This window comes from Rhinoderma darwinii, chromosome 3 (genome assembly GCF_050947455.1).
Source record: "Rhinoderma darwinii isolate aRhiDar2 chromosome 3, aRhiDar2.hap1, whole genome shotgun sequence".
Taxonomy (NCBI): Eukaryota; Metazoa; Chordata; class Amphibia; order Anura; family Rhinodermatidae; genus Rhinoderma; species Rhinoderma darwinii.
In genome coordinates, this window is record NC_134689.1 from 234,809,015 (window position 1) to 234,836,946 (window position 27,932).

At 42.7% G+C, this 27,932-nt stretch overlaps 1 protein-coding gene across 1 annotated transcript in view; it reads left to right on the forward strand.

Annotated features, from left to right (window-relative positions):
- LOC142747990 (uncharacterized) overlaps window positions 1–27,932 on the forward strand; it is a 113,835-nt gene that overhangs the window by 34,758 nt on the left and 51,145 nt on the right. Inside the window, exons 9-14 of the mRNA XM_075855103.1 lie at window positions 4,888–4,987; window positions 8,791–8,932; window positions 10,490–10,673; window positions 10,821–10,920; window positions 14,569–14,687; window positions 20,610–20,647. Coding sequence (XP_075711218.1) covers window positions 4,888–4,987; window positions 8,791–8,932; window positions 10,490–10,673; window positions 10,821–10,920; window positions 14,569–14,687; window positions 20,610–20,647 — 683 coding nt within the window. The remainder of the gene's footprint in view (window positions 1–4,887; window positions 4,988–8,790; window positions 8,933–10,489; window positions 10,674–10,820; window positions 10,921–14,568; window positions 14,688–20,609; window positions 20,648–27,932) is intronic.

Consider the following 27,932-nt stretch of genomic DNA (forward strand, 5'->3'; position numbering starts at 1 on the left):
TGTGCATCGTCAAAGAGACTCGTACTAACTTCTACCACTAGCGGATGTGTCCTATCCTGCCCCTGCAAATGCTGTCCCTCCCCCAGGGCTGATTCCTAATTTCCTGCTGCTTGAGGTGAAAATTGAAATGGTGCCCCCCAGATTTTGATTGACATCCCCCTGGCTATTCTATATCACTAGCAGCCTCCTCTAACTCTTGCAGATGCGCCGTTGCCTTGTATTGGCATGCGTTGTGCAGCCGGGCAGAGTACACCCCGCTGCATGGTGTGTGCCCAAGTAGTACCAGGCAATGGCGCATCCGAGAAATTTGGAGGAGACTGGTAGTGATGTATAACAGCCATGTGGATGTCAATCAAGCATGGAAAGGTGGTTTTGGAGTCCGGACTATGTGACTCTTCATGATAGCGGCACCGCCCCGTGTGCGCCGTTTTAAAAGTTGATTTTTATAGATTTTGCTGCATCTGAAAAAAACATATGGGAATATTTGGAAATCTTTTCAGGTCTTGTATTACCGCTTGGTGGCGGGTCAAGGGGTTAAAACTATCCAACAGGTTCCCATTAAATATACAATGAATTATTAACATCTCCATCTGCCCTGCAATTTTGTTGTTATAAATATATCCAATATAATTCCAGCTCCAGAACCAAGATCTGACATATACAGCACCAGAACAAAGCTTTGTACATATATACAGCACCAGAACAAAGCTCGGTACATATATACATATTAGAGGTAGAATAAACATTTACGTAAAGTGACTCACCAGTGACTTCATCTCATATTCTAGAAGTTATTTTTCGCTTTCCTTCTCCATCCGGTCCAGACCTCTCCGATGACTGACTCCTCCCGGCCACAACCAATTTCTGCAGTTTGCCACTCAGATGTCTTCAGCTTCTCACTTTTCAAACATTTCTGCACCTATAAACAAATAACATTCTCATGGTGCCTCACGCTACTCTCCTGAGGGTATGTTCACACGGCCGTTTTTCGTGCCGTAAAAGCCCGAAAAATCGGAAGCAGAACGCCCCCAAACATCCGCCCATTGATTTCAATGGGAAAACAGCGTTGTGTTCTGACAGTGTTTTTCGCTGCGTTTTTTTTTATGCGTAAATGAAGTGCAGGACACTTCTTGGGACGTTTTGGAGCAGATTTCCATTGACTCTCTATTGAAATAAGCTTCATAAACGGCCGTAAAAAACGCTGCAAAAATCGCGAGTGGCACAAAAAACGTCTTCAAGGGAAAACCGCTCTTGATTTTCAGACTTTTTTTGAGTTTGTGTGTGAACATACCCTAAATATAATAGTTCCATACACTGCACCTCTAATTATAATGGAACCATCCACAGTGTATGGTGCTATTCTAATCAGGGACACAGTCACACACACATACAGTGCCTGCTGTAGGTAGTGCCCCACATATAGCTCCCCCCCCCCCTCCTGTAGCTAATGCCGCTCACACTTTTAAGTGAAAAAAACCGAAACTTTACATACACACCTTGATCCCGTTCCCACGCCATCCTGTGTCAATGCAGGTCTGCTCTCATTTGAGCAGATCTGCTGGGGCTGATGACATCGCACCGTTTGCGTCGCTGAAAGGTGCTGATTGGCAGGGCAGAATGACTTGCCCTATCAATCCGCGCCCATTAACAATGGAAGCCATTGCGTCGCTAGATTCGTTGATTGCCAGTGCAGAATGACTTGCCCCGTCAAACAGTGCCTTTCAACAACGGAAGGCGCTGATTGGCGGGAACTCATTCTGCCCTGCCAATCAGCGTCCTTATAAGGCGCTAAATGGTGGGCATGGAACGTACCCCGCCATTCAGCGCTTATGCATGTAATTGTACCTGTGTTCTATAGATACAGATACAATTCGTGCAGAAGTGGGGTGACAGTGGCTGGCTTCAGTTGCACCGCCGCCCCCTCAGAGGCAGCAGGCTGGACGATGCGGCCCTGCCCTCTCCATTAGCAGCGCTGCAATGCAGATTTTTATTTTTTTTTTGTATATTTTTTTTTTTAAATGGTGTGGTTCGCTCATATGATGATCTGCCACTGGTTATGGGCAAAGTCTACACTGTAAAAACCCTACAAAAACGTAAATGTTTGACCGTCCCAAACTACACAAGTTCCTCAGTATGATCAACAATAGTGTATAACTGACTATTTACGTCTTCGGCACTTCTGAGGCTTTTTAAGGGAGCCTTGGCTGTTTTTCTACTACATCCCCTTCATGACCACACATTGTAGTTTGCCTCTTGACCACTGTAGGGGCAGTAAGGGTATGTGCACACGATGAGAGGCTTTTACGTCTGAAAGGACAGACTGTTTTCAGGAGAAAACAGCTGCGTCGTTTCAGACATAAATGCTGCTCCTCGTATTATGCGAGGCGTCTTTGACGCCTGTAATCTTGAGCTGCTCTTCATTGACTTCAATGAAGAACGGCTCAAATTACGTTGCAAAGAAGTGTCCTGCACTTCTTTGCCGAGGCAGTCATTTTACGCGTCGTCGTTTGACAGCTGTCAAATGACTACGCGTAAATGACAGGTCGTCTGCACAGTACATCGGCAAACCCATTCAAATGAATGGGCAGATGTTTGCCGACGTATTGTAACCCTATTTTCAGACGTAAAACGAGGCATAATACGCCTCGTTTACGTCTGAAAATAGGCCGTGTGAACCCAGCCTAACACATAGAGGTTCAATAGCCCCTCCCCATATTAAACACCAGAGACATACAGCATGGAGGTCGCTGTAGTTCGACTTTTAATAAATTACCTGCAGCGTGGTCCGATCGGGTCTGTGCTTGGCACCTCCCTTCTCTCCCTAATGCCACACCAATACTCCTGTGGGCAGGGGTCCCGGGCTAGTTGTCTGCTCCCTTCTACAAGCCGTATAAGAATGAGCATTTTACCGAGCAGTTGCTTGTGTGGGATGCCATTCTCACAGGGTTCCCAACGTCCTTATCAATTCTGCGCGCCAATTCTACCCCCCCCCCCCATTGCTCTGTCTACAGACCCCTCCAGAATCTATTCCACCTAAAATTCAGTAGCACTTTGAATATCGAGGACTTGAATACCCCAAGTTCGATACAAGATGGGTTGTGTTGGGGCATCGTGGCAAGGAGATGGAGTCTTCCTAGTTAATGAGAACTTGAAGTAACGAATTCTTTAAGACTAGGAAGATGCTAAAAAGAGACTTTTCTCTTTTAGGACGCACAAATTTGGGCTGAAATCTTGAAAATGGGCATATAAGTAATTAAATGAACCACTATTCCATTTGCGAATTCTTACAAGCTTCATGATCCGATGGATCTCAAGTCAGATGATCTATTTACAAAAAACCTTGGAAAGCATCAGCAAACCTCATTTAGACCATTTTGAGGCAGATTTGGACTTGCCTGCACTTTTTTTTAGAGCGTTTTTTATTAAATCAATGGGTGTCAAGAAATCTAGTGTAGCCTAGAGAACTATTATAAATTTTAAAAATGGCAATCGTTGGGTAGTATATCAAAAGTTAAAATGGAATCGATGAGGACTATCATTCCTCTCATACCTAGAGATTAGGTAATGTGTACGATCGATCTTAAGGTCACATACTACCACGTCCTGATACATCTGTGGTATCAACAGTTTCTCAGGTTTGCTGGAAGAAGGAACAATTCAGAGCAATACTACCGATTCCAATGTCTTCCATTTGGGATTAAATCCGATCCCAGGGTTTTGGTGTTTTTGTTTTTTTGTTGTTTTTTTTAAATCTTAGTAAATTTGCTTTCTGGGAAAATTAAGAAATAAACCTCATCCCCCTATCTGGACAACTTCTTTAGTGGCAGAATCGGAATCCATTTTTCGCCAGCATTTGCAAATTGTCTCAGACTTGGGCCTTATTCACGCGAACGTGTTATAAGTCCGTGTGATAGCCGTCAAAACAATGGCTGTCACACGGACCTATGTAGTTCAATTGGGCTGTTTCAACGGACTGTGTGAAGGGTCCATGAGAAAATAGGGCATGTCCTATATTTTTTTTTTTCGCTTCACGCGTCCCTCCATGGACTAGTCTATGGAGGATGCGTGATGACGCATCCCACAGGGAAAAGCACAGCTGCACCTCGGACGTGAAAAACTAAAGTTTTTCACGTCTGAGAAGTGCAACGCTCGTGTGAATCTAGCCTTAATTCAATATCTAGCCTGCATCAGAAGTGAGATCTCTCCTCTAGAAGAATTCCCAGACAAGTTTTCCTTTTAGACTCCACATCTCTCCCTGTAGAAATGACAATAGAAAACCAAACCCTTTCCTTCCAACAAAAATATTCCACCTCTTTTAAAAGAGCGAGCATGAGAATTTTGGGATTAATGACCTCATACATCCAAACTGGAGCCATATATAATATCTTTTCATTTCAAGGCTATTACAAAATCTCATCCTGGAACAAGAATCCATGCTCCTTTTACCAGGAGATTTAAGCTGTTGTACCCAGACAACACTTTAAAGAACCCCTCATCATGATAACCACAGACACAAGCTGGTAAGGCTGGGGAGCTCCTCTTCTAGATATCAATTCATTCTCTATGGACTTGGGAAATTGTAGTTTGATGACTTTGACTAAGAATTGCGGACAGTCTGGGAAACCCTAAAAGCAGTAGTCGACAGACTAAAAGGTTCTCGCATAAAAATCTTGTCGGACAAAGTGATAACTGTCTCCTTCCTCAGTCACCAATGTGGTACCAGTTACAACCACCTACAAGATCTGTCAGCAGTGATTTTCACGTGGGTGGAAAAGTCTGTGTTCTTGATCTCAGCAGTTCACTTAAGGGGAGTGAAAATAGAAAAAAAATAGAACAATAGAAATGGATCTTAAGTGTTTTTTTTTTTTTTTTATATATACTTTCTAGGTGAACTGCTATGATACAGATGTTATTCTCTGCTGCTATTCTGCTATTAACGTTTATTACTACAAGTACACTGTGGATGGACTTAATGTATTTGCTATTAGTATCCTTTGCCATGTGAGAACATGTAAGTGTTTTTGTGTTCTATTATCCGCGTGAAGTTTATTGTGATACAACGGACAGTAGTTTTACTCCATGATACTGTGCAAATTGCAAAAGTAAATTCTGTAGATTGAGGCATGTACATGCATCCACATCATGGTGTGATTTTTACATGGTGTCAATTGCTAAAGGTAATGGTATTAGGTTGGTATCGTTTATCTACCCATAAAAGGAACAATATTTTCATTTGATGACCATTTAGTCATGGCCATGATTGAAAATTTATGTTTGTACAGTTTCAGGTACATGAATCTCACATTTGTCTCCAATTATTCAATCCCAAATCTGTGCTAGTCATTTATCAATTTGGTGGAATGTAATTTTGCCAGATGGTCGATTTTTGTCACTGGCTTGCTATTAAACTATACAATTATGTCACCATGTAAGGGTGTTATGTTACATTCATATTGCAAGTGAGCAAAGAGAATGGACATTCAATGGGGAATGTTTTTGAAGGCTATGTAAACCTTTGATGGGCTGCTTCTTCCTTTTTCTTTTTTTTTTTTTTTTTTTTTAAATAAGCCGGTCTGTCAGTGTGTAACTTTATTAAAAATGTATTTTACTTTGAGATACAGCTGCTTGGTATTCTTTATCAGAGCAGCTGTATGTAGCGCTGAGGCCCGTGGGACTCCGACATGCAGGATTTACCTGTAATCTGAGTTCATAACTTATATTTGATTACAGGTGGATCGCAGGACCTGCTGGCATTTAACCAGTCAGGTCTGCGGGACTGATGGATTCAGACCATGGCGAAAGATACAGCTGCTTTGTATTCTCGATACAGAGCTGCTGTGTCGATTTAAAAATTAGTTTTCCTTTTATTCTTTAAAGATTAATTAAAAAGTTACACCAAACACACTGACCTGTGTTTTATAAAGAAAGACAAATGCCCTTCAAAGGTGTACATGGCCTTTAAATCCTTTTTCTAGAGGTGTTCGGGCAGTAGCTCTACCTGGAAATGCTTTTTAGCGACCACTGCCCCATGATTCAGGGAGAGCGACAGTGGCTGCTAAAAACCAGTCACTGCCGTGCAGCTATAGGCTGTAGCCACAGGGCCCTGATGTCATCAATGCCTGCCCTTCCCATCTTCTACTAGCGTTGTATAGATTGACTCATTTGAATATTTTTTTTTTTTTATTATGGAACGAACATTGAATCCATTTGATAAAACAAAATCTATCTAAGGTATCAAATTGAATGAAAGACTGTTATGTATTTGGCCAGTCTTGGGTTATCTGATTTTGACCTCAGTCATTCATTGTCAATATTGGGACTTTTTTTTTTTTTTTTTTGTCTGATTTCTAATTCAGCTATTTTGTTAGTATTGGAACAATTTTATCCGCTACAATCTGTGCTTGTCAAACCGTGAGGCCGGGTTCCCACGTAGCATAAACACTACAGAATACCTGTAATTGAATTCTGCGGGGAAGTTCCGCAGAATTTACATGCGCAGCAAAGTGAATGAGATTTAGAATATCTCATGCCCACGCTGCGGAAAAAAACATGCAGTGAAAATGTTCATAAATTGACCTACAGTGTGGATTTTAACCCCTTTAATACCGAAGGTATTAAACTTTAGTGACCAAGCAATATTAAGTTTATCCATCGTCTCATTCAAAGAACTAGAGTTTTTATTTTTGCGTCGACCTAGCTGTGTGTTTTTTGTGTGAAAAGTTGTATTGTTTAATAGCACCATTTTGGGGTACTTATAATTTATTGATTTTTTTGGTGGGGTAATAGGAAAACTGAAATTTCGCCACTTTTTCGAGTCTTAAATTTACGCCGCTTAGGCTATGTTCACACGCTTAGTAAAAAACAAGGGAAAACAACTCCTGATTTTCAGTCGTATTTTAATTAACTAGCGGTTTTCGCAGTGTTTTTTACGGCCGTTTTTTGGAGCGGTTTTTCTATAGAGGCAATGAAGAACTGCTCAAGAAGTGACGTGCACTTTTTTGCGGGCGTTTTTTAACGCGGCCGTTTTTCAAAACTGCAGCATAAATGCCCCTTCGGTACAGAACGACGTTTTCCCATTGGAATCAATGGGCAGATGTTTGGAGGCGTTCTGCTACTGATTTTTCAGCCGTTTCTCGGGACGTTTATGGCCTGAAGATAGCCCGTTTTGAACATGGTATAAAGAACATAACTTTATTCAGTGGGTCATTGCGACACCAAATTTTATATATATATTTTTTCATGTTTTACCACTTTTACACACTATTTTTTTTTTTTTTCTAAATTTGTTTTTGTCGCCATATATTAAGAGCCCTAACTCCTTTTTTTTTTTTTTTTTTTTTTTTTTTAGAGGGAGGTCTTGTTTTTATTGGTACCATCTTGCAGTACATGCGACTTTTTTTTTTGATCACTTTTTTTTTTTTTTTTTTTTAAGACCTGATGTATAGAAAACAGCAATTCTGGCATTGTTTTTTTCATTTTATTTTTTAAGGCGTTCACCATGCGGGTTAAATAATGCAATCGTTTTAGAGTTGGGATAGTTACAGATGCGATGATACCAAATTTGTAACTTTTCAGTTTTTTCCCTAAAGCATTTTGTAAGGGTAATGTATTTATTTTTTTTTTTACTTGGGACTTTTATTAGAAACTTTATTAAACTTTTTAACTGTTTTATTAGTGCCACTAGGGGGATTTACGGTGCGATCTCTTGATCGCTTTTATGATACACTACAATAGTTCTGTATTGCAGTGTATTATGCCTGTCTGTGTAAAACGGACAGGCATCTGTTAGGCCCGGACTCTGGCATGGCCTAACGGGCATTATCTAATGGCAGAACTGGGGGCCTTTGCTAGGGCACCCAGGCTGCCATAGAAACCATCCGCACCCAGCGATTGTATCGCGGGATGCCAGTGGTGTGAGAGAGGGAGCCCCCTCCCTCTGAAACCACTCGGAAGTGGCACTTGCTATTGAGCACCACATCTGAGGGGTTAAACATGATCTGGGACGACTGCTAGTAGTCTCCAATCGTTGCCCTAAAGCCCGATCATTGCCCTGAAGCCCGAGGCTCTTAGCAACAGCCCGGGCTTCAGGAGCACCCTGCCTGATGCGGAAAAACTTCTGAAGCGCTGACGTGAAAAGGCGGCGCTTCAGAAGAACTACCCTTAACGGCCGACGTAGAAACACTATATGCCGGTCGTTAAGGGGTTAAATCCGCAGCATGTCCATTTACGATGTGTTTTCGTTGCTTTCTGTTGTGGGTTTTCCCCAGTGAATTCAATGAAGATGTAAAACCTGCATCAAATAGCCAAAAGTCGCAACTCAGGGAAAAAAAGTAAGCCTTTAGACTTACCACCCGGGCATTGTCATAGCGACGCTTTCTTCTGTTCTTCCAGGCTGGCCTCCTGGGATGACGTTTCATCCCATGTGACTACTGCATCAAATCGCAGACTGCAGCGGTCACATGGGTTGCAGCGTCACCCCAAGAGTCCGGGGTGCACGACAACTGAGGCACGCATCATCACTACGTCCAGGGTAAGTATAAAACTTTTTTTATTTTTTATTTTCTAGCATTGCTTTATGCAGTGGAAATTCGGTGCGGCTTTTCGGACCGAATGAGCTGTGGGTTCTAGGTCGGATATGCTGCATAGTTTTACGCAGCGTATCTGATTCATGGGAACCTGGCTTAAGTGGGCAGATACATTTTCTGGCGGGTGAGAGTTTGCAATCTGATAAAGTATTCTCTCTTTCCTATCACTATGTTTTCAGGCAAGCACCTTAACTATTTCTTGCAGATCTTCTAGTATTGGTAATTGTGTCGCTGGTACTTGGCTATGTGGACAGTCACAACAATTACACAAGCTCCCCTGTGAAATTCACACTTTCTTTGCTCTCCATAATACCGCTGTCCTACTACATTGGAATGGCTATAGCAAGGTAAGTGCACCTTTGTACATCTTTGGCGGCGGGCACCACAAACAAAAAATAGGTCTTTGTTTGGGTGAAGAGGCAATCCTCTTATTTAAAAAAAAAATAAAATAAAATCGGCCAAGCACCAATTTGTTAAATACAAAATGTATGTGTCACACATACATAAAAGGTTTTTTATAAATTAAATATGCCCATTGCACACAAGGTGTAATAAGTGCAGCAAAATCAACAATCCAGCTAATCCATGGGGTAACTTGGTATAAGAACACAGGGATGAATCCTCCCGTTTATCTTATACGGTTATGTTCACACAGCTTTCAGGCATTTTGGAGAGTAAAATGCTCGTATTACTCTCTAAAATATACTTGAAATACACCTGCAAGGAATTTCTTATTAATACAATGGAAAATAGATGGTGGTGTTCATATAAGGCGTATTTTTATGCTGCTGGATTTAAGAAAAAAACCCCCAAAAAAACTGCTTGTAAACAGTAGCATGTCACTTCTTGAGCTGTTTTTGGAGCTGATTTTCCATTGATTCTGAAAAATACGCTTGCAAACTCCAAAAAACACATTGAAAATCAGCTCCAAAAATGCCTGGATTCAGAGGCTGTTTTCTTTTGAAATCTGCCTTGTATTTTTTAATACGTGTGAACATACCCAAACGGTGTAAATGCTCATGCGCCGCTTCTGGTGTTACCTGTTGAGTATGTGAATGAACAACTTTGCATCCAACAAGATTTAGGTCTTTATGATAACTTGTATTTTGCCATATTTTTATATTCGTCACCCAAGAACAGGCCATAAATAAGTTTTGTAGGAGTCCCAAAGAACAATTTTTGGTTTGAAAATTATTGGAAGGTGAGGAGGAAAAAATTAAAATCGAGAAATGGCTGTGGCGGGAAGTGTTTAAAATATTTACTATGGCTTTATTTTTCACTTCTGTTTACAACTACCCTAGACGAGCAAGAAAAATGTCTACATACGTTTTATCAAAAGTATTGATTTTATCAACCATTACATTTTTACTTTATTAATTCTGCCATTAGAGCTCATTATTATTGTGCTCAGAAATGCAACTATAAGAATTTATGTTCACAGATGGGAGAATCCCTCCTATTTTTTTGGGATCCATTCTCCTTACTGGGGCTCATGTACCTCCGTTAATGTGTAGCTGCCAAGCTTTATTTCTTTTTTTTTTTTTTTCCCCCAATTGGTTTCTGTAATGGAAAGCAGCACTCCAATGTGTTCCTATACATAGAAAATAATATGAACAATCAGAGATTAAGTATAAAGCTTAAGAGGGGGTGGGTTTGGGTGAAAGCAGCATCCTTAGATCATAAGAGGAGCTGGGGTATGTTCACATGGTGTGTTTTGTCAGGTCGATTTTTTTATATATGCGTGTGTGTGTATATATAATCTAGTGTGTGTGTGTTTCACAGTTAAAACAGCGTGCTAAGGCTTTACATTGTATTTTGTGTGTACTGTTAACGTGTCCTGTGTTTTTGTTTTTTTTATTTTTATTTTTTTATTTCTTCTGCTGCCATCTTGTGAAACTCTGTAGTATCTCAGCTCAGAGTAACTTTGCATTGGGAGCAGTGGTGAATGCTACATTTGGCTCAATTACCGAACTGACCTTCTACATCACTGCACTGATTAAGGGGGCGAGGGAGGATGATAAGTGCTATGAGGAAGTGGTGAAGTCTGCCCTGACTGGCACATTGCTGGGGTGTGTCCTCTTAGTTCCTGTGAGTCCTCTGCATTTCAAATTCTTAATATGTAAAGTTTTTATTTTTTAAATATTGACTATAAAACAGTATTTCATAAGAATCTATTTGTAATGAATGCATTCAATAATTCGCAAGCATTCTCAAACATGCTCTGTTGACTTTTAGGGGTTGTGCATGGTGATTGGAGGAATAAAGCATCGGGAACAAAGATTTAACAGTCGCTCGGCTGGTGTGGGCTCTGCTCTCCTCTTCATTTCTGTTGGAGGTAAGAAACCTGTGAGTTGTAGGCTAATGCGTGTGGTCATTTAAGAAACTTGGCAATTGACAGTATTTTGAAATCTAAGCATAAAAGTCTGTCCGATTCATGAAACAACAACACAACTAGTTATCTACCTAAACCTCCCCACAAAGCTTTAGAACAAGATTTTACAGTATAGAAAGAGTGCAGGACAAGTGCTGCTTCTGAAGAGTCTTCCAAGTGTTGAAGGCCTTGCTTAACATTAATTGGAAGTGTAAAAAAAATTGAAACCCAACAGCAATTTATTCAAAATAGTGCAAATGTCGAGAAAAAGTGGCACTCGCCCAGTTTAAAATTTTCTTCTTCTTTACTTTATTGCTCAATAAAAAAAGGGTATGAACGGAGACTATTACAGGCCACAGCGAGCCTTCTAATGACAGAATACATGATCACGCTACTTATGTGTGTCACGTGGAATGCCATGGAAACAGAAATAAACAATACAAATTTAAAGAGACAGTAACTCATAACATATGACGCCTTTTTCATGCTAGTGTTAAGCATTCTGTATACTACAGCTAAAAGGTAAAAAATTATTAGGCCACTGTAAATTGATTTGAAAAGTATTTCCAATAAAAAAACAAAACACATTCATGGCATATCCATAAGACCGAAACCGTTTGGAGGTCGAAGGGTAAAGCTTGTCCGTGCATGTGTGTGGATTTCTGCATTTATATATTTTAGATTCTAACCTATCAGACACTTTAAATATGTCATTTAAAAAAATGTTTCTCCTCAGAATACCCCTTTCAGATTAAAGAAAAAAAATCTAATGGTATCGGAGTGCTTAGGAATGGTTGGAATCCCCCCACTCCCCCTTGAGCTGTTCATGAGAAACCAAGTTAAAGAAGGGGTTTTCCAGGACTTTTATAGTGATGGCCTATCGGCACCCGCACCGATCAGCTGACTGAAGGGGCCACCGCATTTGTCGCCGCGGCCTCTTTAGTGTTTGCCAGGCACAGCACCGTACATTTCCGTAGCGGCTGTTTCTGGGAAGCTGCAAACCCAGGCACAGCCGCTACGGAAGTGTAATGTGCTGCAGCCCCTTCAGTCAGCTGATTGGCAAGGCTACTGAGATGGACCCCCACCTATCTTATATTGATGACAGATCCGAAGAGGCCATCAATATAAAAGTCCTGGAAAACCACTTTAAGGCCCTGTTCACACGGAGTTTTTTGCAGGAGGAAAATTCCTCCTGTAAAAACTGACCCTGGAGGTTTTCATGTTTGATGTGGTTTTTGACGTGGTTTTTGACGTGGTTTTTGACGTGGTTTTCCAGGCGGTTTTTCAGGCTGTTTTTGCCGAGGTTTTCACACGCATGAGGCTGGGTTCACACAACCATGTTACGTCCATAATGTACGGAACGTATTTCGGCCGGAAGACCCGGACCGAAGACAGTGCAGGGAGCCGGGCTCCTAGCATCATAGTGATGTACGACACTAGGAGTCCCTGCCTCTGCGTGGAACTACTGTCCCGTACTGTAATCATGATTACAGTACGGGACAGTTGTCCTGCAGCGAGGCAGGGACTCCTAGCGTCGTACATCACTATGATGCTAGGAGCCCGGCTCCCTGCACTGTCTTCGGTCCGGGTCTTCCGGCTGAAATACGTTCCGTACATTACAGACGTAACATGGTCGTGTGAACCCAGCCTGACAGCCTTCTGTCAACGGATCTGTCACCATTGAAATGAATGGTGATGCAAACGGAACTTACTTCACACTTGCCTTTCCGTTGAGGGGTTCCCCTGACTGAAAGCACCGACGGAACCCCTGAGCAGAAACCACGCTGATGTGAACAGGCCCACATTAAAAAAAACATTGTTTTCTGTTTGCATCATCATTGACTTCAATGCTGATGGATCCGTTGCTAATGGGATTCCCTACACTGCGGTATTGGTTCAGTCGAAACGACAGAACCCTTTGCACAACGGGGACAAACAGAAACCATTAGCAACGGATCTGTCACCACTTCACACTTGCCTTTCCGTTGAGGGGTTCCCCTGACTGAAAGCACCGACGGAACCCCTCAGCGGAAACCACGCTGATGTGAACAGGCCCACATTAAAAAAAAAAAAGTATACTTACTTCTTGAATCAATTTCCCAACATCAATGTCCATTCGGTGGTACACCTCTGCTGTCGTCATTTCTGTTCCTGAAATGTTAAAAAAAAATAAAAAAGAGATGACATCCATGAACAACTGCATAACAAAATTAAAAAATTAAAAATAAAAAAATTGAAAAAAAAAATCTAAAAAAAAAATCAGAAAAAAAAATTAAAAAAAAAATTCTAAAAAAAAAATGCACAGCTCCATACATGTATAGCATGTATGGAACATAGGAGCAATTGCACTTACTTGTATTTGGATGCAGGACTTCGGTTTTCTGTATCCCTGAGTTCTGTCCACGATGTTTTTCAGCCTCCACGAGCAGACAGGAAATGACAGCCCCTTTCTGGGCTGGACTAGCAGCAGGAGACTGCAAGAAACTCCTCCAAAACTCTCGGCAATATACTCGTCAGAAAACACCTCACTAGTTCGAGGTGTTTTTTGACGTGTCCCCATTGCTTTCAATGCGGTTTTGGACGCGGAAACCGCATCAAGAAGGGTCATGTCCCTCCTTTTTGCCGCGAGGCGTTTTTTTTACTCGCGGTAAAAAAACGCCTCCGTCTCCCATTGAAATCAATGGGAGTCATTTTGGCGCGTTTTTGGCGCGTTTTCCGCGTCAAAAAACGTGTCAAAAAACTCCGTGTGAACAGGGCCTAAATCTTTCTTCTCACTAAATATGGCTTTATTATAGAGGTTAATAAAAAAAACTGTAAATACTGATATAGTGGTATCTGCAAATTGAATTTTTATCCTATGACTACAGTATATTGGGAATTGTAGTTCTAATCATAAAACAGAGGTTTGACCAACTCTAAAGAATTTTTGGAGTTATTTAGATGAAATGGAAATAAATTATAGCTCCATTTTCCTGCCCTAAACCACCTTTAATGAGGTTTTACCAGAATTCCTAATAAACTAGATAGGTGATAATTGTCTGATTGCTGGAGGCCCCACAGCTTGGAACCCCAACAATCAAGTGGCCCTTGACTCTAAATATAATGTGTGTCCCTCAATGTCCTCTGTCTACCTGTTTGCAGCAGTGAGGTGGTCACACATGTCGTCACGTTCCATTATGGCACTCTCAAACGAGACCATCAACTCTTCCAGCCACAAAGTTGTAATGTAGTCTAATCCATCACACTAAATTTATCCAGGGAAAACTGTCTAGATCATATTCCCAAACAAAGTGCAAGGCCACAAGTAAACTTAATTGTGCATAAAATAGTTAATTACCTGTAGCTGGCATTATAGATGCTGGAAAGCTCACTAGAGAAACACCTCCAGCATACTGAGGTAATTTAAAAAAAAATTTAATCTGTGCTTTTTGCTTTTCTCCCTCTGAGTTCCCTGATTTATTTATTTTTACTTACATTTTTGTTCTCAAAACTGACCTCTGATTGCTTTGTGTATGTACAGTAGATTTAATATACTAATAATTTGCACCATACAATATGCACTTTGTATGTATTATCAGCTGTACAATCTTTAAGAATATTTTCATGTTCCAGGTGTGTTTGCACCCACTCTCTTCTCCAAAGTATATGGAAAAATGATCTGTGCAGAGTGTATGAATTTTGGACAAAATGGAACAGATAAGTACATCTGTCAGAATTGCCAAACTGAGTTGGTAAGTAGTAGTGTCTTTGCATGATCGTTGAAGTAAAATACAATTGTTTAAACAATTTAAAGGTTATGTACTCCTTTGAAGTTTGTGTATATGTATATATTTTAATATTTTTTTTTATTAATACGAGGGTGAGTTATAAATTATCTGCAGTCCAGTTATATTAAAACTTCAGTTGCACTTTCCGTATGAGGCCGCTGTCTCCCCAGTCACTGCTGTAACACGTTCAAACTTGCACGTCTGTTTGTGATTACAGTGCGGGAAACAATGGCTGCCCCACTTGTCATTTGCATGAAAGAAGAGCAGCGTGCAGTGATTTGTTTTTTTGTGGTCTAAGGCTATGTTCACACGGGGTATTTTGCCGAGTTTTTTGACGCGGAAACCGCGTCGCAAAACTCTGCAGAAACGGCCCGAAAATGCCTCCCATTGATTTCAATGGGAGGCGTCGGCGTCTTTTTCCCGCGAGCAGTAAAACTGCCTCGCGGGAAAAAGAAGCGACATGCCCTATCTTCGGGCGCTTCCGCCTCTGACCTCCCATTGACTTCAATGGGAGGCAGAGAAAGCGTATTTTGCGCTGTTTTATGCCCGCGGCGCTCAATGGCCGCGGGCGAAGATCGGCGTGTAGGGAGAGGAAAATCTGCCTCAAAGTTCCAAACTGAATTTTGAGGCAGATATTCCTCCCCCAAAATACTCCGTGTGAACATAGCCTAAGGGTGTTTCTGGTACCAATATTTATCAAAGACTTTATGCACAGTATCGAGAAAGTGTTTTGTCGCGAAGAAGTGTGTATAAATGGGTAGACAGACGCCCGTCTACAACTGATGACCACATTAAGCGTGCGCGTGAACTGATTCTATTTGATGCATATCAGTGGATTAGCACCTGTTTGGTCCCCTACGAGAAAGAAGATTCAAGTCTGATGAAGAGGTGAAGACCGTGGTGCATTCGTGGTTCGCATTTTAGCCTAAAGCATTTTTTAATGTAGGAATACGGAAGCTTGATGACAGATGAACAAAGTGTATTGAAAAGCAGGAAGATTATTTTGAAAAATTATGTTTGTCTTTTCTGAAAGTTGATTAAAAATAAATTCTACAGCCAGAGTGCAGGTAATTTTTGACTCGCCCTCATAAAAATGTATCAGTGTGTTTGGTGCAACTTTCTAAATACTTTTTTTTTTTAAATTAAAATGTTTTACTTTACAGGATACAGAGCAGCAGTATCGAGCGTTAAAACTTGTATCTCTCAGGTCAGCGGAACTGACGGGTTCAGTGGCAGCGAGTCCTGCATTTCTCTGACACCCAGGATCGAGCTGTTACCCATCTAAGTTTGTAACTTAGATGTGATGGATAACCGGTAGATCCTGCGTGTCAGACACGCAGGAACTACTTTGACTGAACCGTCTGTGCTGCTGACCTGACAGATTCAGGTCTCCGCTCAAGATACAGCTGCTCTGTATACAGGATACAAAGCAGCTGTATCTCAAAGATTATTATTTTTTTAAATAAAAAGTATTTAGAAAGTTGCACCAATCACACAAAGTGTTTTTTTTGGGGGGGTTTTTGTTTTATTAATAAAAAAGGTCTATTTCAAGAGTGTACATTGCCTCTAAGCCAGGGGTCTCAAACTTGGCCAGGTAAATAGGCCGCACATAGAAAAAATAAGAAGTTGACGGGCCGCATTCCTTTCAAATTTGATCAAATACAAAATTATTGTTAATCAATTCGTTATTTGAACTACTATAACAATACTATATTACTATAATAATACCACTTGGTTTAAACTTACTGGAAATTTGTGAGTTTGCGCCACGTGCTTATTTTAACAATCCAGTTTTTCAGTTTGTGTCGCTAAATGCAGTTTGGCTGCTCAGTTGGCAGCGTTTGGCAGAGACAAAAATGTCAAGATTGGGCAGCCCCTTTTTAGATGGTGCCACAGTGCCCTCTGTAGATACTGCCACCCCTCCGTATGATAGAGCCCCAGTGCCCTCTGTAGAAAATTCCCGACACATCCCCCTATAGATGACTCCCTCTGGGAGTGGAATCCCCCTTCTTCTGGAGGAGCCCCTGATGTCACTGTCCATATATACGACTGTTACGTGAGAGGCCTCGTCCATCAGCGGAATCCCTGGCCAAAGGGCTCTGGCTGGGGATTCCACACCTAGAGCCCCAATGTATCTATATAGATAGGGGGTTTAGCGCTGTCCACAGTGTGTGGTGTGGCACTATCTACAGGGGGATGTGTGCGGTGCTGCTCCTTCGGCCTGCTCTCAGCAGGCTGCAGATGACCGCTTCAGGGGTCGACTGTGGCCTGCGGTCTGCGTGTTTGAGACCTCTGCTCTAAGCTGTGAAAATGTAAAATTTTTGTGCCATAGACCATCACAGAAACTACAGCACCCAGCTGTCTGTACAAGACTTGCCAACTTTCAGTCCATTATCCACTTTCTGAGATATGAACTTGGTCTGCTTTTGGTATCTTTTTTTAATTTTCTGTATATCATCATTTTATTTGTATTGCTTCAATGCTTTATAACATAGGAAAACACAAGAAATAAACATTTGCAATTGGCCTTGGTTTAAAAAAAAAAAAAAAATTAAAAAAAATCTGTTGTGTATACCGGTCCTATGCAAACGTGTGTCTCCATAGTTACAAACTAAAAACCCTGTATGCAGTCTGGACATAAGCTTAAAGGGGTTGTCCGAGATACCAACATTTTTTCAAAAACTGTGTCATACATTACCCCTTATACAGACAACCTAAATAAAGCATCATTTTAAAAAAAAATTCTACTTAGCACATTTCTTCTTTGAATTTAGCACAGCTTGTTTACATGCAGTTCAGCTCTGGTTTGTTGATCTTTCCTTGTTATGAAACTTTTTTCCCGTGCACGCTCATTGCAGGCTGCAATGAGCGTGCACGTACCTTCCAAGAGTTCACGTGAGCTGTCCTTGCTCCTCCCGCTGACCTCCTTCACTGGACTTGTCTCCTTGCTGACATTCTTGAAGGATGATGAGCAAATGTTCTCCCCCCATTATGTTTTTCACATTTATGTTTTCTTTCTCTTTTCAGGTCTATAAACCTCTTCGTGTCTCCCTCACCCTCGTCCACCCTCTTCTATCTCATGTCTCTCTCCACGAAGGCCATGTTCACACACAGTTTTTTTGCAGGAAGAATATCTGCCTCAAAATTCCGTCTTGAAGTTTGCGGCAGATTTACCTCTCCCTGCACGTTGATTTTTGCGTCATTTTTCCCGGAGTTTTTTGTGCGCTGTTTGCGGCTTTGTTTGCGGTTTTGTTTGCCGCTTTGTTCGGGCCGTTTTTCGCTTCGTTTATCTTGCCGTTTTTTGCTTGTTTGTTTGCGTCTTTTTTTGCTGTGTTTTCCGTTGCGTTTATCGTAGCCTTTTTCGTATCGTTTCTTTTTTTGCATCGTTGTTTGCGGCTATTTTTGCTGCGTTTTTCGTTGCGTCTTTCGTGGCGTTTTCCCAGTAGTTTTTCGCGGCGTTCTTTGCCTCTTTGTTTGCGGCTTTTTCCGCGATGTTTTTCGCAACGTTTTCCGTGGCGTTTATCGTATCCTTTTTTGCGTCCTTTTTCGCCTCTTTTTTTTGCGTCGCTGTTTGCGTTTTTTTTTCTGCGTTTTTCGTTGCGTCTTTCGTGGCGTTTTTCCTGTCGTTTTTCGTGGCGTTTTTTGCCTCTTTTTTCGCGGCTTTATTTGCGATGTTTTTCGCTGCGTTTATCGCAGCCTTTTTGGCGTTGTTTTTGCGGCTTTTTTTGTTGCGTTTTTCGCGTCGTTTTCCGTCATGTTTCCGGCAATTGAGTGCCGCGGGCATAAAACAACGGAAATACGCTTTCTCTGCCTCCCATTGAAGTCAATGGGAGGTCAGAGGCGTAAACGCCCGAAGATGGAGCATGTCGCTTCTTTTTCCCACGAGGCAGTTTTACTGCTCGCGGGAAAAAGACGCCGACGCCTCCCATTGAAATCAATGGTACGAATTTTCGGGCCGTTTTTTACAAGTTTTGCTACGCTGTTTCCGCTTAAAAAAAAACAGGCGGAAACATCCCCGTAATTTCAGCAGTTATGGACACCCTCGTGTGAACATACCCTAACAATGTAGGCTTAGATACAGGACCCCAGAAGATCTTATCCAGTTCAGGACCGGGCTATTTTGCGCCTTCAGGACCAGATACCGTTTAGCCATTTTTAGCACGTGTTCGTTAAATGGCTATAACTTTTTCATTTGTTGGGCTAACGACGTGATTTTTGCGACGTTTTTTCCGTAGACAATGCAGGTTTCATTTTTTATCGTTTTTATACACACCTTTTTTGCCATTTTAGAATTTTCTTTCATAAAGTTTGAAAATAATAGTAAAAAAAAAAGCTTTTTTACGTTTCAGCTATTTTTTTTTGGGGTAATAACATAGTTTTACCCTAAAATAGACCTTTTATTTGTGATCGTCATTGTCTACCGTAAATTTGTATATATTACATGTCTATATTAGGGTAATTGGGTCAGCGCTAGCGTTACAACAATGATTGGCGGGGGGAACGGTATTTTTTTGGGGTGGGTATTTTATGTGTATTTATTATTGTATTTTTTTTTGCACTTTACTTTACTATTTTTTTTTTACTATGGTCTGTCCCTCAAAGGTCAGAAAAGACCTTTGGGGAACTTTATATATATTTTTTTCTTTCTTTTACATGTTTTTCCACTGTAACTGGAGCTGCACAGCAGCCCCAGTTACAGGGGAAATCAGCCCTCTCATAGTGACGATTGTCACTAATAGGGCTGTGCTGGGTCTAGTAAGACCCAGCAACAGTCTGTCAGTAACGGCACCCGGTGATCATGTGACCACATATGATCACCGGGAGGAATAGAGACAGCGACACGGGGCCGCTGTCTCTATTCCTATACACAGCGTTCATTGAGCGCTGTGTAAAAAGACATTGGAGAAGACAGAAGCAGCTAAAGCTGCTTCTATCCTCTCCTCAGGGTCCCCGGCAGTCACTGACAGCCGGAGTCCCGACATTCAGCTGCCCGATCGCGCGGGCAGCAAGTTAAAACCCGAGCCGTAGAAAGTCTATGGCTCGGGTTTTAAGGACCCGTCCCTGACCGCTGGCCGTAAAAATACAGCCAGCGGTCGGGAACCAGTTGTTAAACAGTGCACGGTGTCCCGCGGGCCGCAGATAACAGCCTCAAGGGCTGCATGCGACCCGTGTGCTGCATAGTGTTGTATAATTTCCTATCAAAGCCTACTATGTGTAGGCTTTGATAGGGGAAGAACTAAAAGTACAGAGGTCACTTTACCTCTCTAGTCCGCGGGTGCCGTCCCTCTTCACTTTTTTCACTGTGAACACGCATAGGCGCGTTCACAGTGAAAAGATGCATAGGCTGGGTGGGCGGGCACGCGCAGAAACGTCACGTCTCCAGTGACGTGTCGTGTCCCATCCGAGGTCTCGCTGGGGCGAGACCATGTGATCGGGACACGACACGACAGTGGAGGAGGAAGAAAACGTGACGTCAGAAGACATGTGATCGGCAGAAAAGAGCTGCCAGAACGGAGAACAGAAGCAAGATTGCACAGGTAAGTATATTAGGGAATACTTAATGTGTGCATTGTGTGTTTAACTTTAAAATAAAAATATATCTCGGACAACCCCTTTAAGGCTATAATTATAGCTTTTAATCAGTCCATGGTACAAAATGCAAAAATAATCTGGTCATAGATAGATTTCTACTGCTAAGCGGCATTGGAACTGTTGAAGCATAAAGGGGAGGCATTGTGTTGAAACTTCTTCTTCATAAACCTTTTATGCATTTTGCTTTTATTGTGGTTATTTAAATGGGCTTGAAGAGTTGACAATTGGTAGTTTACTTTGAATTTTGTTATTGAACTAAATTGCATGCATCACTGAAAATATCTCTAATTATAGATGGGACAAAACGGCACAGCCTTCTATAGTGACATTAAGTAAGTACTGACTCTCTTTAATGCTCCTATTTCTTTAAAAATAAAATTAGTCAGTTGATTAAGGGGTGATGGGTACTTTTCTTCCAATTATAGTTATTGCATAGAGCGCATGTATGCATTTCTATGCTAATTTAGAAGTTGGTTAATGGGCCTCATTTGTGATCAATGCTGAGTCTGACCCATTTTACCCCCTTTTTTTTTTTTTTTTTTTCCCTGAATTACCTCCTGTATTGTAGCCAAATGTCATCCATAGCTGCATTTACAATTTTGCTCACTTATGAGTGCATACACCGTTCAGCCATAACCTTAAAACTACACTCTGTTTGTAAAGACGGGGTAGGGAGACAGACAGGTGAGCCCTAATCTATCCGCCACTCAGTCCCTGCCTACTTGCAACGGCCCGTCCTAGGCGACGGCGTACAACTGGGCGACGGTCCCTACTCTCACTATGTGCACGACAGACAGATAGACAAGGGTACAAAGAAGCTAAGGGAAAAGGGGCAGATTCCCACGGCAACACTGTGAGCTACGAGAGTAGTGAACGAGCCGAGTCAAACCAGGAGTGTACGAGGTACCAAACGCAGAGCAAGAGAGTAGTCAGTAAAGCCAGGGTCAATATGAAGCAGAGGACAAATATAACAAGCAGCAGAGCCAGGAAACAAGCCGAATCACAGGCAAAGCAGAAGCCGGAATTGAAGGTATAAATAGACAGAGGACGGGAGCTAGCTCCGTCTGACCAGGCTGTGATAGGCTCTCCCACTTCTCAGCCTCCCAGCCTGAGTGGTAGAAGAGGGAGTCACTCTATCAGACTTAGGAGCAGGTGCAGACTGACTAACCACGGGCGTCGACACAGAAGCTGTGTCTGGCAGATCCTTTACAGTACCCCCCCTTTTATGAGGGGCCACTGGACCCTTTCTAGGTGGACCTGGCTTATTGGGGAACCGAAGATGGAATCTCCTGAGCAATACCCCAGCGTGAACATCCCGGGCGTGTACCCAAGTCCTCTCCTCAGGCCCGTATCCTCTCCAATGGACCAGGTACTGGAGGGAGCCTTGGACCATCCTGTTGTCCACAATCTTGGCCACCTCGAATTCTACCCCTTCAGGGGTGAGAACAGGGACCGAAGGTTTCCTCGAGGGAGCCAAGGACGGGGAGCAGCGTTTAAGGAGGGAGGCATTTAACACGTTGTGTACTCGAAAAGACGGGGGTAACTCCAGTCGGAAGGAGACGGGGTTAAGGACTTCAATTACCTTGTACGGCCCTATATACTGGGGAGCAAATTTTTTGGGGACGGGACTTTAAGGCGCAAATTTTTAGAAGACAGCCACACCAGATCCCCGACCACAAACAAGGGGTTAGCAGAACGTCTTCTATCTGCCTGAGTCTTTTGTATGCTCTGGGACGCCTCTAGGTTCTTCTGAACCTGGGCCCAGACTGTGCACGGTTCCCGATAAACGACATCTACCTCAGGATTGTTGGAACCACCAAGTGAAACGGAGGAGAACCGTGGATTAAACCCAAAATTACAGAAAAAGGGGGAGACCCCTGACTAGTTACTGACCCGGTTATTAACCCCTTCCCGCTCCTTGACGTACTATTACATCATGGCAGCTGTATCGTTCGCGCTCCATGACGTAATAGTACGTCCTGCAGTTAGAACAGCGGTGCGCGCGCCCGGCGCGTTCATGCGCTGTGATAGCTGCTGTTTCTGACAGCAGGCTATCACGGCATAATGGGCCGGGATCATTTACTATGGTCCCGCCTCTCCGATCGCCGCTATTGGCTAGTCAGTGAGTAACTAGCCAATAGCAGCGATCGGTCTCATTCAGCACAGCAGTGCTCGAGCCCGGCGTTCCTGAGCTGTAATAGCTGCTGTTTCTGACAGCACGCTATCACAGCATAATGGGCCGGGACCATTTACTATGGTCCCGCCTCGCCGATCGCCGCTATTGGCTAGTCAGTGAGTAACTAGCCAATATCAGCGATCGGTCTCATTAAGCACAGCGGTGCGCGCGCTCGGCGCGTTCATGAGCTGTGATAGCTGCTGTTTCTGACAGCACGCTATCACAGCATAATGGGCCGGGACCATTTACTATGGTCCCGCCTCGCCGATCGCCGCTATTGGCTAGTCAGTGAGTAACTAGCCAATAGCAGCGATCATTCTCTTCACTTCCTCTCTCTGACCTCACATCCTGCTGCAACCGCCCTGAACGCCCTGTTGGAGTTAGCGAGGCGTTGAGATCGGTTGTGAGCAGAGAGTCAGAGAGAAAAGAAGTTAAAAAAGTGAAAAAAAGTTTCTAAAACAAAGTTTTTTTTGCTTCCCACCACCCCATCCACTACCCACTCCTGTTCCCTTCCTCTTTGAGTTCTACCCACGTTTTTTGGTCAGTGATCTCCTATCACTGACCACTTTTCAGTCTTCAGGACCACATTTCTTGGTCCCTGGAGATTTTTTTTTCATTTTTTTTCTATATAAAACATATAAAACAAAAAAAAAAATATAAAAAGAAAAAAAGAAACAAAAAAAAATAGTTAGTTTAGCCAATTTTGACAATTTAACTGGTTAGTTTAGTATTAGGGTTAGTTAGTGTCAGGGAACCGTCAAAAAGCGTAGTTAGGTATAGTGTCAGGGAATTTAGCGTCAGGAATCGGTCACCGTAGATAGGCTTAGCGTTAGGGATCCATCACCGTAGTTAGGTTTAGCGTCAGGGAAGCTCAGAATAATTAGATAGGTTTAGCGTCAGGGACCCGTCACCGTAGTTAGGTTTAGTGTCAGGGAAGCTTGAAATAATCTAGTTAGGCTTAGTGTCAGGGAATCGTCGCCGTAGTTAGGTTTAGCGTTAGGGAAGTCCACATAAAATTTAGTTAGGTTTAGTGTTAGGAACCCTCGCCCTAGTTAGCTTTAGTGTCAGGGAAGTCCACTTGCTCTCTAAAAACAAAACACACATTTGTGCTAGTTGTGCTAGCCTATTGCTCCCAGTTAGGGATTTATTTTTTTGCTGTATATAAATTTTGTCTTAGCACAACAAGCATGTCCCAACGGACATTTACTGCTGAAGAGGCGTATGCATTTCTGGCCTCCGACACAGACTCGTCGGATGGTGATACACTATTTTATTTGTCTACCTCCTCATCCAGCGATGAAGAGGAGGGACCACCCCCTAGGAGACGCCCCAGGACCACCACCATAGTAGAAATCCCTGAGAGAAGTGACCCCACAACAAGTGATACCCCTGATCGAAGTGACCCCATTTGGACGCCCACACCAGACCATTATGAACCCCAAATCCCTGAGTACACGGGCAGCCCAGGGATCAAATTTAACACGGCAGGGTTCAGTGAGATGGACTTTTTCAAGTTCTTCTTCACTGATGACTTTATAGAGCTAATGGTCACCCAGACTAATTTATATGCCCAACAGTATATCACCAAGAACCCCAACTCATTTTATGCCCAATCCCAGAGGTGGACTCCTGTAGACGCAGCAGAGTTGGGCAAGTTCTGGGGACTGCTCTTGAACATGGGGCTTCTGAAAAAGCCATCCATTAGGACCTACTGGAGCACGGACATCCTATACCACACCCCGATGTACCGTATGGCCATGTCCAGGATGCGTTATGAGGCAATACTTCGCTTCCTACATTATGCCGATAATGAGCAGTGCCCACCCCGAGATGACCCCAGTTTTGACCGTTTATATAAACTGAGACCCTTATTAGACCATATCAGTGCCCGGTTTGCCCAAGCATACACCCCCGAGAAGTGTATTTCCATTTATGAGTCCCTGGTACATTTTAAAGGGAGGCTTCAATTCCGCCAGTACCTGCCAAGTAAGAGGGCAAGGTATGGCGTGAAGTTGTATAAGCTGTGCGAGAGTGCATCAGGGTATACATATAAATTCAGGATATATGAAGGGAAGGACAGCAGTATTCAGCCCCCAGAATGCCCCCCCCTTACTGGGAATTAACGCAAAAATTGTGTGGGATTTGGTGCACCCACTGCTGGACCAGGGTTACCACCTCTACCTGGATAATTTTTATACCAGCGTCCCACTCCAACTGCCTCGCTTCCAGAAGGACTGCGGCATGCGGCACTGCTAGAAAAAATCTTAGAGGCCTCCCTAAAACACTGCTTGGGCAAACACTCAGAAGGGGTGAGAGCAGGGCACATTCTAGCAGCAACATATTGTGTGTCAAGTACAAGGACAAGAGAGATGTCCTTGTATTGACAACAATACATGGCCACACCAGTACCCATGTACCTGTACGAGGTACCAGTACAGAGACCCCCAAACCAGATTGCATCCTGGACTACAATAGGTACATGGGAGGGGTGGACTTGTCAGATCAAGTCCTGAAGCCCTACAGCGCTATGCGGAAATCGAGGGTGTGGTATAAGAAGCTGGCCGTGCACATCATACAGATGGCATTGTACAATGCGTACGTGCTACGTCGATGTGCAGGCCAGAGGGGAACTTTCCTGGAATTTCAAGAGGTGGTTATAAAGAACCTAATTTTTTGCGACCAGGAAGGAGGGGCACCCAGTACTTCTGGAAGCGAGGCCACACGCATCGTACCAGGGCAACACTTTCCAGGAGAAGTTCCCCAAACCGGTGGAAAGGGAAAGAGTCAAAAGAGGTGCAAAGTGTGCTATAAGAGGGGGATAAGGAAGGACTCAATACACCAATGCGACACGTGTCCCGAAAAACCAGGGCTCTGTATAAAAGATTGTTTTAAAATTTACCATACATCCCTTGATTTATAATTTACCCTGATGCACTCCGCACAGCTTATCCCCCTCATCTTTCCCTTTTGAGCCCTGCCATGTGCCCAAGCAGCAAATAACAGCCACATGTAGGGTATTGCCGTACCCGGGAGAACCCACATTACAATTTATGGGGTTTATGTCTCCTGTGGCACATGCTGGGCACAATATATCGGACACTGAAATGGCATATATGTATAGGAAATTGCAAATTTCACTCTGCACCATCTGCTGCGCATTATCTTTTACACAGTAACTGTGGCGACAAAATGCTCACTACACCTCTAGATGAATGTCTTAAGGGGTGTAGTTTTTAAAATGGGGTCACTTCTCGGGGGTTTCAACTGTACTGGTACCTCAGGGGCTTCTGCATACATGACTTTAAACCAGAAAATCCTCAGTAGGCCAAATGGTGGTCCTTCCCTTCTAAGCCCTGCCGTGTGCCCAGGCAGCTAATAACAGCCACATGTAGGGTATTGCCGTACCCGGGAGAACCCACATTACAATTTATGGGGTGTATGTCTCCGGTGGCTAATGCTGGGCACAATATATCGGACACTGAAATGGCATATATGTATAGGAAATTGCAAATTTCACTCTGCACCATCTGCTGCGCATTATCTTTTACACAGTAACTGTGGGGACAAAATGCTCACTACACCTCTAGATGAATGTCTTAAGGGGTGTAGTTTTTAAAATGGGGTCACTTCTCGGGGGTTTCAACTGTACTGGTACCTCAGGAGCTTCTGCATACATGACTTAGCACCAGAAAAGCTCCAGTAGGCCAAATGGTGGTCCTTTCCTTCTGAGTCCTGCCATGGGCCCAAACATCAGTTTATCACCACAAATGGGGTATTGCCGCACTAAGGACAAATTGGGCAACAAAATGGGGTGTTTTATTCCTTGTGAAAATAAGAAATTTTGAACAAAAATTACATCTTAATGGAAAAAATATCATTTTTTTAATTTCACAGCCCAATTCAAATAGGTGCTGTGAAAAAACGGTGTGGTCAAAATGATAACAACAACCGTAAATGAATTCCTTGAGGGGTCTAGTTTCCAAAATGGGGTCACTTCTAGTGGGTTTCCATTTCTTTGATACCTCAACACCTCTTCAAACCTGGCATGCTGCCTAAAATATATTCTAATAAAAAAGAGGCCTCAAAATGCACTAGGTGCTTCTTTGCTTCTGGGGCTTGTGTTTTAGTCCACGAGCGCACTAGAGCCACATGTGGGACATTTCTAAAAACTGCAGAATCTGGACAATACATATTTAGTAGTATTTCTCTGGTAAAACCTTCTGTGTTACACAAAAAAATGGAATAATATTGAAATTCAGCAAGAAAAATGAAATTTGCAAATTTCACCTCCACTTTGCTTTAATTCCTGTGAAATGCCTGAAGGGTTAAAAAACTTTCTAAATGCTGTTTTAAATACTTTGAGGGGTCTAGTTTTTAAAATGGGGTGTTTTATGGGGGTTTCTAATACATAGGCCCCTCAAAGCCACTTCAGAACTCAAGAGGTACCTTAAAAAAAAGGCTTTTGAAATTTTCTTAAAAATATGAGAAATTGCTGTTTATGTTCTAAGCCTTGTAACGTCCAAGAAAAATAAAATGTTCAAAAAACGATGCCAATCTAAAGCAGACATATGGGAAATGTGAACTAGTAACTATTTTGGGTGGTATAACCGTCTGTTTTACAAGCAGATGCATTTAAATTCTGAAAAATGCAATTTTTTTCAAAATTTTCTCTAAATTTTGCACGTTTTCACCAATAAACACTGAATATATCGACCAAATTTTACCACGAACATGAAGCCCAAAGTGTCACGAGAAAACAATCTCAGAATCGCTTGGATAGGTTTAAGCATTCCGACGTTATTACCACATAAAGTGAAATATGTCAGATTTGAAAAATGGGCTCTGAGCCTTAAGGCCAAAACTAGGCTGCGTCCTTAAGGGGTTAAGGAAAAATTCAGCGCGGGAAATTAAGGAGACCCAATCATATTGACAGTCAGAGATAAAACACCTTAAATATTGTTCTAGAGACTGATTAGTCCTCTGTTTGGCCATTAGTTTCAGGATGGAAGTCCGAGGAGGACAGATCAATCTCCAACTTCTTACTGAAGGCTCTCCAAAACAATGAAACAAATTGTACCCCTCTGTCAGAAACAATATTGACAGGAACCCCATGGAGACGCAGGATGTGTTTGACAAACCAGGTAGCTAGCGTCTTAGCATTGGGTAGTTTCTTGAGGGGCACAAAGTGGCACATCTTACTGAAGCGGTCTACTACAACCCACACCACCGACTTGCCTTGAGATGGAAGCAGATCGGTGATAAAATCCAAGGAGATATGTGTCCAAGGTCTCTGGGGAATGGGCAAAGAACATAGTAAGCCCGCTGGTCGGGACCTGGGGGTCTTGGACCTAGCACAAATTTCACAAGCGGCGACGTAGGCCTTAACGTCTTTAAGCAACCCAGGCCACCAATAGTTTCTGCCAATGAGGTGCTTGGTACCC